General features: G+C 44.2%; 1 protein-coding gene across 1 annotated transcript in view; it reads left to right on the forward strand.

Annotated features, from left to right (window-relative positions):
* Positions 1-13012, forward strand: part of LOC135825622 (fibrillin-2-like) — a 110167-nt gene that overhangs the window by 91920 nt on the left and 5235 nt on the right. The window contains exons 84-94 of the mRNA XM_065338228.1: positions 260-373; positions 1607-1720; positions 2997-3110; positions 3272-3385; positions 4817-4930; positions 5696-5809; positions 6004-6117; positions 9973-10086; positions 11043-11159; positions 11506-11619; positions 12725-12985. Coding sequence (XP_065194300.1) covers positions 260-373; positions 1607-1720; positions 2997-3110; positions 3272-3385; positions 4817-4930; positions 5696-5809; positions 6004-6117; positions 9973-10086; positions 11043-11159; positions 11506-11619; positions 12725-12985 — 1404 coding nt within the window. The remainder of the gene's footprint in view (positions 1-259; positions 374-1606; positions 1721-2996; positions 3111-3271; positions 3386-4816; positions 4931-5695; positions 5810-6003; positions 6118-9972; positions 10087-11042; positions 11160-11505; positions 11620-12724; positions 12986-13012) is intronic.

Consider the following 13012-nt stretch of genomic DNA (forward strand, 5'->3'; position numbering starts at 1 on the left):
TCAATGTGCTGCCATACGATCGGAGCATATTTGCGATTACCTTCAAGTACCTTCAGTGGGTTGACGTGCAAACTAAATTGTGAAATTGGTTTCATGTTACTAGAGTGAGAGTGCTCATTCGTGAACGGACATGTGTTTTTGGGTTAATTCACATTTCTGTGTGTTCTTTACTTGAGCAATACGACAGCATCTCCCAGCTTTCTTACCTATACATGTCGCCATGCCTTTCGTTGTGGCTTTCCCCTCCTTTGTCTACCAGATATAGATGAATGCGATGGTGTTGTGTGTTTCAATGGTGGATCGTGTAGTGACCATGTCAACAGCTACCAATGCTCCTGTTTAGATGGTTATACAGGTCAGCACTGTGAGACAGGTGAGCTGTTGTTACTTGTACAGTAGAACCTGTCTAAGACGACCGCTCATGGGACCATCAAAGCGTGGTCTCTGTTACCAGGTGGTCTACTTATCCAGGGTAATTTGACTGGAAGTAGCATCCCTCGATCCTGATTCCAGTGGTCTTCTGGAACAGGTGGTCGCCTTATCCGAGTGGTCACCATGACATATTTCACTTGTATGCTCCTTAAATATGTCTCCATAGTTTAATGATCACATTGGAGCTTTAAAATATCATCTGTTTGCGTAAACGGTGAAAACTTCGGGATCTGAAAACAGTGATCAGTATGTTGCAGAGTGATGGGAACAAGATTGTCAAACATCTTTTGTCAGTGAGCATTTTCGACCCTTTGTCACGCTTCTAATGTTGGAAAAGAGGTTCGGGTGGACATACCTATTCCAGTGTCATTGCAAATCTGAGCCAATTCGATCATTGTTCAGTTACCTGATGATGGCCATGTGCCGAAACATTGTTTAATAATGGAATTGGTTCAGATTTGCAGTGAGACTGGAATGGGTGTGTCCACCCAAACCTCTTTTCTATTATGAAGCTGCAGGAGGCCTCAAGACTTCTTTTCACTTGTGTAGAGAATTACGGTGATTGATCAACTGAAAACCAATCTATTCATGAGCTGTCTGCTAGCCTAAAACACCGAACTCATACCCTGTTGTATCCACACACTTTGTGCAGAGATTGTTTTAAGTTTTAAGCACACTGTCCTATTGATGATGTGGGGCAACAGTAAAGTGGGCCAGAAGACTCGGAAAATCAGACAAAAGAGGTAGGACATGCAAAACAAGGTGCAGGTGAGGCGAGTCCGGCTGGTCCAATTAACCAGAGGTCTGGGAGTCAGCACTGGATGCGCGCACCAGGAAGAGGTGAGGGCGGGTTGAGATGGGAGAGGAATGTAGTACCAAATTACCAGCATAAGGAAGAAAATCAAATTAAGGTGTAAGGTGTTTGTACAGTGTTCTAGTTCTTAGTTGATTTTAGTTGCCGTCTGTGGCCCACAGTAGTATGCAAGGGGAGGCAATGCTTCCAAAATGTCATAGTTTGAGGGACTTTGAAAGGGGAAAGGTCTAAAGAGAGATATCGACTGTCCCCGCGGGAAAAAAACAGCATTGTTGAATAGACAGTGTTTTGGCCCAAAAAATTCCTTTTGATTCGGAGCAAACCCATTCCCTGTTCATTGTGGTGTTGTATTGTTAAAAGATATCAATGAATGTTCAAGTAACCCATGTCGGCATTCTGGAATATGTGTGGATCACGTCGACAGTTTCTCATGTACCTGCATAGCTGGCTACACAGGAGACATGTGTGAACAAGGTACAGTCAGATCTCTCATAACCGCACACATCCATTTCCCACAAACATATCCGGATTGGCGAGGGAACCGGATAATCAAACGCACATACTGTATATGGGCCACAACCAGCTAAAACATGTCTTAGGGTGAAAATTTTCAAATTTTGTTTTCCTCCAGAAAACAGTTCTTGGGACCTTACTTGACCTCTTGAAGGTGATACAGGGCAGAAAAGTAGTCTACAAGTGCCCCAAACACCGCTTTCAAAATATGTACTTTGAAATAGAAAATGACAGTTTTCGCACAGTCTGACACAAAGAGACAAACTATTAGTACAATAGTGGCTTTTGTGGCGGAGCACAATACAACGGAACTAAAGATGTTGACACCGACTTCAGCATGTCAGTTTAAAGGCATGGCCCAAGTTCTTCCTGGAAAGCAACAAGATGCGCTGGGCGGCGTTGCACTTGCATACTCTTTCGATTCTGGCAGTGACACTTTCGATCGTCGCCTGCGTTTCCGAGACTGCGTCAGACGCCTCATGAGAGCTGAACGCAAGTAACGTCGTAACGCAGCCGGTTCGCCGCCTAAATGATTATGTACTAGCCCACAACTTGTGCCTCTTCGCTACTGGAGACAACGGGGACGATTCAGCTTCGCTGTCGACATCAACATAAATGAGATCCCAACAAATTGTCAGCGTCGCTCTGCAGACCCGCCACCACGGACTTGCAGACACCTGAATAAACCTGGGCCATGCACAGCGATCGTCTGGCCCTGCGAGCTGCTCTAGTATCACTAGATGCGGACATTGTCTTGTCTTTGATCGCCAGCTACTTGAAGTAGAACGCCAAACAAGTGTTTGAACAAAATTTGAGAAGATGATCGCCACATCATGAATCATTTTGAATGAAGTGCAGAGTGAACGCGCTCCAAAAAAACATTTTTTTTCATTTCGTCATTTCCCAACTTTTTTACGAAACCCCAAAGACATGTTTTAGCTGATCGCGGCCCATTATGCATTGCATATCCTGTAAATCGGTAACCAACGAATTCCTTTCGGATGGCGATGGATCTGGATAAGAGCGGACCGGATAAGCCAGGTCTGACATGCACCACAGTGCGATTACTGAGAACATGTTGGACTTGTGTAAATTGATAACATCAGTAATGGCAGAGCAAGATGGGAGTGGATATCCAACGATTGCTCTTAAAGCCTCACATCCTGGTTGTGTGAGCTTAGAATGATCATGATTAATAGGTGATGGACCTTGTGTTTGTGGTGTGCACCCCTTCCAGATATCGACAACTGCGCATCTGCACCATGTGGCAGCAATGGCATGTGCATAGATAGGGTGAATAATTTCACGTGCATCTGTGATGCGGGTGTGACTGGTCCACTCTGCTCACAAGGTAAGACTGTGAACTCAACCCTCTGTGTTTGCATTACTTCTATGTACTGTGCTGGTCAGTGAAATCCGATAAAGTGAGTCAATGCCACGGAATGTGACGGTGTATTCTGCTAAATGTGATGGTGGCAATTTCCTGTATTTTCGCTCTTCCTGCTTGCTCAGACATTATTGACTGTGAAAGCGACTTGTGTCAGAATGGCGGAACATGTCAGGATCTCACCAATGACTTCAGCTGTGCCTGCCGTGCCGGCTTCACGGGGAAGGTGTGTCAAAGAGGTGAGTACAAATCCTGTAGTTGTTGACAATTTGAAGGAGAACATCATAGTAAGCCACGTCTATATCCACTTCATGGTTGATGTACACGTGGGAGGAAATGTTTGACCCAGTCATAATTATGTGTATGGCCAGGCAATGTGGCATACCCCTTGAAGACGGCTTGGAGTTTCTACTTCAAAGTATGTGTAATTGGGTGTTTAGAACATAATTGTTATAAACAAGTTCGATTTCAGTTTTGATTTCATTTCGATTTCAGTTCGATTTCAGTTTTGATTTCAGTTCGATTTCAGTTCGATTTCAGTTCGATTTCATTTCGATTTCAGTTCGATTTCAGTTCAAGGATGGTGAGGAAGTAGGCAGGCCCTACAATCGAATACAACATAATATGTGCTTCAAATATTTGGTTAAAATAATTATTATGTGAACTTAAAAGTTGCGACTTCGGCGGTAATAGTCATGAAGTTGATTGATCCAACTAGGAACACACGCTTCTTGCCGAACTTGACACTTGACTGACTCACGACTACGATCCGGAGCACACGAGGAGCACGTCGCACCTTCCACTCGGCAAACCTGCAAGAAAGCACCACTCCCTGCTCAATACACGGTGTTTCGGGGAATTCACCCCTCATCAGTTGAGCTTGAGTAGGCTGAGGAAGATTGTGCTGCTTTCTTGCAGGTTTGCCGAGTGGAAGGTGCGACGTGCTCCTCGTGTGCTCCGGATGGCAGTCGTGAGTCAGTGAAGTGTCAAGTTCGGCAAGAAGCGTGTGTTCCTAGTTGGATCAATCAACTTCATAATTATTATGTGGTTCAAATAACTCTTTTGAAAGTGTAATGCAGGTTAGAAGTACTAGCTTCATTTGTAATGGTAGACGAAAATGGTTACACTGACGTGTAGGGCTCACGCTTCCTATCGAAATACTTGACACTTGACTGACTCACGATTGCCATCAAGAGCATGAGGAACACGTGGACCATTCCATTGGTGAAACCTGGAAGAAAGCACTGCTGTCTCACGGCATAACCAATTTTATAACTGATTGCTTGTTCGTCCAATGTTACTTGTTTGTCCAATGTTACTTGTTTGTCCAATCTTACTTGTTTGTCGAATCTTACTTGTTTGTCCAATTGTACTTGTTCATCCAATCTTACTTGTTTGTCCAATCTTACTTGTTTGTCCAATCTTACTTGTTTGTCCAATCTTACTTGTTTGTCCAATCTTACTTGTTTGTCCAATCTTACTTGTTTGTCCAATCTTACTTGTTCATCCAATCTCAATTGTTCGTTCAATCTTACTTGTTTGTCCTATCTTACTTGTTCGTCCAATCTTACTTGTTCGTCCAATCTTACTTGTTTGTCCAATCTAAATTGTTTGCCCAATCTTACTTGTTTGTCCAATCTTACTTGTTTGTCCAATATTACTTCTGCTAGATATTGATGACTGTGTGGGAGTGGTGTGTTATAACAACGGCAGCTGTGTGGATCAAGTCAATAGTTACTCCTGTCATTGCTCACCTGGCTACACAGGAGCACACTGCCAGCAAGGTACTGCTGCAATGGGCGCTTTCGATTACACATTTACACAATTCTGGAACTGGTTTTTTAAATTCTGGAATGACCAGAATGAGCGGATTCCGGCCTTGTAAACAAACGACTGGATCAACGTATTTTATTCATGTCATGTCACAAACAAACTTGATGAATCGTAAAAAGAGATCACGTAGACCTCTACACCCTCGCGCGCACGTGGACCCAGCATCGCGCACACACCGGCCAGGGAGGCTCTTCGCGCGCTTGAGTCATGACCAGACGGGTAACACACCGACTGTGCAATTCTGGCGCCAGAATTAAAGAAATTCCGCCCTCTCTTCAGAATTGACAGATTCGACGGAATTGGATAAAATCAATTCTAACGACGGAATTTGTCACTTTTTGTGTATTCGAACTGTGCATCAACAATAACTAATTCTAGAATTGACCGAAATGCGTGTAATCGAAAGCACCCATTGTCTGCTGTGTTCTCTGCCGTATTCTCCTGCGTGTTCTCCACTACATTGCATGTTGTGCTTTCTGCTGTGCTCTCCTTTTTTTTCTCTGCTGCATTGCAACCAACCTATTCTCAGTTATCACTCTTATAATATTATGATGTGCGTAGGGGTATGTCCGGATGTATGGAATTGTCACGTTCATACTCAGTTTCCATTGGATGGTTTTAGTGCTCTTGGAATCCGACCACAGTCTGCCCATCGAAGCTGAACTGTTCGGGATCTATAAAATCATTTTGTTTCTTTTGCTGTTTCCGGCATGCAGAGATAGACGAATGCGCAAGTCAGCCATGTCAGTACGCTGCTACATGCACTGATGGTCTCAATAGCTATATGTGTAATTGTGCAGCAGGCTATACTGGGCAGGTTTGTCAAACAGGTAAGATTCAATCTTCTTGGTGTTTCCTTGCCAGACCAGAGACCGACACCAACACCAACACCCCCTGCCCCCCCCCCCCCCCCATTTAGGAAGTACGATTCTGAACCGATTTTCGTCAACGGTTTGGACATTTCAACATTATCTTGACCATGTTGCGGTCCTTTGAATACCATTTCCTGTTTGCTTTGTGATAGATATCAATGAATGTGTATCGAACCCGTGTGAGAATGGTGGTGCATGTAATGATGAGCTCAACGCTTACACGTGTACATGCATTGCGGGTTACACCGGTCCTGAATGCCAGCAAGGTGAGATCATTAGCGAGTGCTTGGACATGCCTACGGGTACATTTACACATGACTTGAGCCAACGCTTGCATGCATGTACTGGAAACAGAAGTACTTTAAAGGGGCACTCCGGCTTCATTTTCGACGCCGAGTTTTCGATGCCAAGACGAAGGTAGGTGAAAGAGAAGACCCCTCGAACAAGAACGAGTCTCCAGAAGCGATCGAGTCGAGCAGGAAGACGACTTTTGAATTTCGCCGAGCGAGTGCTGATGACGTAATGAGGGATTAGCTTGCCAGTGGAAATGCATCTGCGCACATAAGTTACATTTCACATACTTTTTGGCCAATTTTCAATCGAAGAGGAGGTTGTTTTCTATGTTCTCTCAACGTCGTGAGCGATCCCGTCTTCTATACCCTTCCAGGTACCCTGAAGGTCCTCCAGAGGAGAATTTATCTCCAGCGAAGCGTTGTTGATCCGCTAAATTCGTCTCGAGACATATTCACCCAGTGCAGTGCTGATAAATGTAGAATGTTGAATCTGTGATAATTGTCGACGATGGAGAGAGAGGTTGATAGCCGCTGTCGCAGGGAAAGTGAAGCTGCTGGAAGTAACAACGGGGAGCTTGTTAGCATCACATGTGCATCCAGACTTCAAAGCAGCTTGACGGAATCGGGGAGTACTGACTATTTGTCTCGCCCTCAGTTTAGTGAATTTTATGACCAGAAAATTATTCGATCAGGATCCCTTCTACAAGATGTGTAGTACAGGTGATTTCTGAACTTGACGATATGGAGACCGACCAGTAGACCTACCAACAACGTGTACCTGCAGGAAATTCACCCAAGGCTATTGCTATCCTCTTCAGTGGCTGTTGTTTTGTAGTAAAAATATGTTCACTTCTCTCAACATACTCGTGCATGTCAGCAAGAAGGTGCGCTATGGAATTCAACGCCACAATCTTCGCCCAGCTGTGGATGAAGCATGGTCAAGTCATGGCAGTACATATACTTGAAACAGATGAGAAATTGAAGTTCATTTGTGATGGGAAGTTTGACAGCCCCAGTGACCGAGTCAAGCATTGTCTTTTGCCGTGGCACAAATTGCTGAAGAATCCGAGATGGTCTTGGAACTATGCACATGGATACTACCAGAAATAATGGTGGCATGAACCATTGTGGAATGGGACAGCTCACGGAGAATACTGGAATAGCTCAAGTATCTCTTAGTGATTGTAAATCCTGTTCTGGCTGATAGCTTCGGCCTGCTGCACCCGTCCATGTACAATGATGGGAACATGCATTTCTGTTTTCTACATATTTGCCGGCTACTGTACTGTGGTATTACAGTTGCAGGTCCCTTATATAAAAAATATGTTCAACCCCCTCCCACATTATAAATATGAACTAACAATTTCACTGTTGGACTCGCAGGCGGCTAGAGAGCAAAGGATTAATTTATAGCAAAGAAAAGGACCAGGGAACTACAAGTAAATTAGTTACGCTATACTGTCCACGAACAATTTCACTGTATTTGAAATAATTTTGTTTGATACCCTGAGAACTCTGAAACTTTGGAGCACTGTGGATTATATGTGGATACAACATTTATAGAAGGAAAAGTGGAATGATTTCTAACACATTGTTCAAATAATTATAGCACTGAATTGTTGAGATTGTGAGCACATTCCAATCAGCACTCTACATATTTATAAGCGGTGGAAATCGTTAGGAATAGGTCGTGAGTTGTCAGAGTGCTCCAGTATATGAGAGAATGTTTTGTTTGTCTAATCGACGGCTCGTTTGAAGCCAGAGTTGTTTGAACTTGTTTCAGTCGACTTGATTCTAGATAGTAGTCGAAGGAGTACTATAAAGTACACACCACACGTAGTCCGTAAGGTATCTCGTGAGAATTCTGTCGGTACACATCAGGTATCAGCTTGGAAAGATGGATCCTCTCTGTTTCTTGAAAGCCTGTATAATTGGACTGTGGCTCCAGCGATTCCCTTCTCAGAGCAGATACCATACCCAATACGGTCAATGCATATTGGACAGACCTGTATGCACAACAGAAATAGTGGAGAGAAATCTCTCAGCTCATGAACACGTCAGTGAAGTTTGAACTGCCGTTGTTTGTGGCCATCAGTATAAACCTATCGACTATAAGAATAATGTGCAAACAAACTTCTATAACCACAGCTGGGGCCATGGAATTATAAACTTAGGGAACTGCCAATTCTGGTCTGAGTTGCGTTCGAGGCCTGCAATTCATGATGGCTATCGTATGTTGCATTGACCAGAGATCATAATAAGTATTATTTTAAAACTTCCATGCCACATTGAAACACGCACCACTTTCGAGTACTTAGGTATCCCTCACCAAATGGGCATTCGTTCTCGGGGTGACAGGCGTCACTATTCGTTATGCCTGGATCAGATTTCATTGACCCAAACTGTCATGAAGAATCATTTTTACTTTGACTGGATTTCAGTACAAGTTGTAGAACTGCAGAATCAATTTCGTTGTATTTAGGCAACCATTTCACTACAAACGCTCTATTGGGAAAATAGAATTTTTTTTATAAAATACATGTCCAAATTCCACATCTACCCAAATCGGAATACTTGATCACGTATTCAGTACTACACGGAATGTTTAGAAAACGCCAGAGAATAGGAATTTGCTAACAAGAACTCCAGGCCAGGGTACTAGCATACGAACAAAACAAGATAAAAACTCACCAGTGTACTTGTAGTAATTCATGTCGGTGTAATATTCACGATAAGCAACGAGGCACCCTCCGATTTGGTCAAGCTGCTTTGAAGTATGGTTGTTCAGGTGATACAAACGGGCTCCCTGTTGTTACTTCCAGCAGCTTAACTCTCCCTGCGACAGCGGCTATCAGCCTTTCTCTCCATCGTCAACAATTATCACAGATTCAACATTCTACATTTATCAGCACTGCACTGGGTGAATATGTCTCGAGACGAATTTAGCGGATCAACAACGCTTCGCTGGAGATAAATCCTCCTCTGGAGGACCTTCAGGGTACCTGGAAGGGTATAGAAGACGGGATCGCTCACGACGTTGAGAGAACATAGAAAACAACCTCCTCTTCGATTGAAAATTGGCCAAAAAGTATGTGAAATGTATGTGCGCAGATGCATTTCCACTGGCAAGCTAATCCCTCATTACGTCATCAGCGCTCGCTCGGCGAAATTCAAAAGTCGTCTTCCTGCTCGACTCGATCGCTTCTGGAGACTCGTTCTTGTTCGAGGGGTCTTCTCTTTCACCTACCTTCGTCTTGGCATCGAAAACTCGGCGTCGAAAATGAAGCCGGAGTGCCCCTTTAACCCATAGATTCACTGTGACTGCATCACCAGCTTCTGTCATAGGGCCTAGCACAATCGGTATTCAGAAATCGTGCAAATTGGTCTTCTGCTGGGATGAAAGCTACACCATAGCAGAGCAGAGCTGGCCTGAAGCAAAGGTCCCTGGTTCGATTCCTGGTGGTGATAGTCAATTTTTCTTCAGACTTTCCCTTTTCCATTCCCTCAACTTATGAATCATTTATCTGGTAATAATTATTATCAGTTTGAGGAAAGGGTGTAAACGGGATACGTCTGAAGAATATACTGACTGTGACCACCAGGACTGAAACCAGGAACCTTCGCTTATGACCAGCGATGCTCTACCACTAAGCTATGATGTAGTCATCATCCAAGCAGCAACTATATTTTTGGATAATTGTGTGTTGATCCCTATATGGGAGTTCCCTTCACACAATTCCCCAAGTATCGCCGAAATCGCACCAACCTATTCTTATCTTTTCATAGTTTATAAATTTCCTCTGTAATTTTTTCATATGTGCTTTACAGATATTGATGAGTGTGAAAGTCATCCCTGTCGAAATGGAGGCACATGTGAAGATTTCATCACCGGCTATATCTGCTCCTGTCGCCAAGGTTACACAGGAGAGCAGTGCCATACAGGTAAAGTAGTCATGTACAGAGGTCGCCAAATGCTTGAAATAATTGTGTACAGAGCTGCTCTTTTCTACTTTTCTTTGTAGCATTGCGGTGCCACATGTTTCCACCAACCATGTATCATGTATAGGGGAGAAAGTTGGCACTGAGATCCCGAGTTCGAGTACTCTGATTTTCTCCGATCGAATATTCGAGTATTCGAGTATTCTTGATATCCTAAAAATTGCACACCAACCGCCTCAAAAATCACATGATACAACCCTGATTGAACCGATTGGCAGTTCTTTTCTCGAGTGTATTGGTTGGTGGGTCATTTGGGCTCTCTCTACTCGTGTACAAATGTTCACCACACAGTCTGCACATCAATATCTGCTGACTGCTGCTCTGAAACTGCAGACTTCTGTGGTAAATGTATGTACCATGCATGAGCGAGTACTCTGATTTATTCCGAGTACGATTATATTCCAAAAATCCAAACGAGTATTCGAATATTCGGTATAATTGTTTCACCCCTAATCATGTATCATTCTTCTCTCTTTTGTCCTCCATACTCACACTAGTGAAGCCGGTCTTACAAATGTGGTCATTGTGTACAGGTGGTTGCCTTATACACGCTCATTAGACTGGAAATAGCATCTCTTGGTCCTAGTTGCAGTGATTCTCCGGGACAGGTGATCGCCCTGTGAGAGTGATTCTCTCGACAGGTTTACCTGGTTGTTCTATGGGTCATTGATACGGTTGGTGGCCTAAGACAGGACACTTTGTTTGTAAACGTTCCAGCTAGTGAGCATGGCGTGACTCTGAGGATAATCATTCGTCGTGTTCTTCAGCAGTACTGTTTATTCGTGCATGTGTGAATGTTTGTGGTGCGGCGCATTGCTGTTTCCATGGAGCTTGGAATTTGAATTTGACTTTGAGCATATCGCCATGGTCCTTGTATGGGTGATTGATTATCCCTGCAGAGATTGATGAATGCAACAGTTCACCGTGTAGCAATGACACTGTGTCTTGTGTGGATCAACTTAACGGCTTCATCTGTGTTTGTGGACCTGGATACACTGGAAGACTTTGCGATGAAGGTATTGCATGAAAGCCATGGGGGGGGGGAGAGAGGGTGTTTATCTTGATTGACTTCACTTTTGATTTCTGGCTCCCGATGTGGGTCATACATGGCTGCAAAAGAACAGTCCTGTGCCTGCATTTGTGTGTGTGTGTGTGTGTGTGTGTGTGCGCGCGCACGTGTGTGTGTGTATGTGTATGCACATGTGTGTGTGTGTGTGTGTATGCATACATTATGTGTTGCATATATGTAGCCATACTAGTCTCACCAATATTCTAAGCTAAACTCTACTGTCCTTGTTACTGGGCATCCTGATGTGCGTTGCTGCCATCAACCTCTCCGTGGGGCTTGCTTGTTTCCTACAGACATTGATGAGTGCACAAGCAACCCATGTGAGAATGACGGTACTTGCCAGGACAGCATCAATAGATTTGTCTGCTCCTGTCGATACGGCTTTCATGGAGAGATGTGTCAAGACGGTAAGGATGAAGAGATCACCCTCTCCCCATTCTCGGAAACTAGTGGATGCGCATGTGTGCATGCTGCGTGACTTGTACCGCTGTAAACAGCGTCCTAGAGAGGTTAGCACTTCTGTAAGTTTTTTCAACTCGGAGTACATGACAGTCGTATGCATGAGCCAAAAAATGTAGGCGAACGTGCTAGAATTTCCTGCAAATCCTCTTAATATACCCCCTCCCATCTTGCAAGACTCGACGGCGTGCTAGCCCGGGCCATCTGCGCCATCGCCCCAATGTGTTGCCTGCCGAGTCTTGCTCTTCGTCGGATGGTTGCAGCACTTTGCCTCCTGTACAAGATGCATTGTCCGGATGCACATCCCCTTCTACAGAGGATGTTGCCACCCCAGCAGCCCTAACACCAAACAGCCCACTCCACCCATAGTACAGTCCAGAGATGTAATGCTCCCGCACACCAACTGGCAAATGAACTTCCAGTCCGTTCCCGAAACAACCTGTGTCGAGCCTACCCTCACGCAGTTGTCCTTGTCTGGAATCAGCTGCCCCTGGGAGTCTCCTCTGGTCCATTCTGCACCAAGAACTTGCAACACTTCAAAGTTTCAGCCAACTGCTATTTTAAGACCAACGACTGATAGTGGGCACATGACCATCTCTGAGTATCAGCATCATATCTGCCTCACCCCATGACTTCCAAATTCTGCTCCACATACTATTCCCAATAACGTCTGTTCTTCTTTTCTCTCCTTCTCCTCCTAGTAATGTCTATCTTATCCTTACCCTCCTTCAAATGATTGTCTTCCTAACATTTCGTATCATGTACCTGTCACTTCTTTCATTTTTCTTCTTTCTTTTTTGGTGCGCTTTATGTCCCCATGACGTCGAGACCTCAGGTCGGCTGAGGGCAAAAAGCCTCACCATCACTATGCTCCCACTATGCAATTTTTTGTCTTTGCCTGTGAGCTGTGATCATTGTAAAAAATGAAAATAAAATCCTTGGAGCCTCATTTACCAGTGCAAACGTCTGCGATTTGAGAGCCATGTATTGGTATTTGCTGTTCCTAAATGAATTATTTTCTCCTTCTTGTCTTCCAATGGTCTGTCTATGCAGGTGCCGCTACATTGCCCTTTCCAGATGCCCCAGTCTACAACTCAAACTGTACCTATAGAATCATTGTGCGGAGATTTCAAGGCCTTGGCATGCCCTGGCTGCCGGTCAATGTCTACTCTGATGTTCGACCAGACACACTGATCGTCGAAAAAGATCAAGGACACCCGCTATCGTTTGTCACAGAGACCCAATGCAATGAATCCGTGACAGGAATCTTCCCCAATCAGCACCTCAGCTTCATCCAGTTCGAGACAATCATTGGTGAGCAGAGAGATTTTTTTATATTTT

Source organism: Sycon ciliatum, chromosome 10, assembly GCF_964019385.1.
Source record: "Sycon ciliatum chromosome 10, ocSycCili1.1, whole genome shotgun sequence".
Classification (NCBI taxonomy): domain Eukaryota; kingdom Metazoa; phylum Porifera; class Calcarea; order Leucosolenida; family Sycettidae; genus Sycon; species Sycon ciliatum.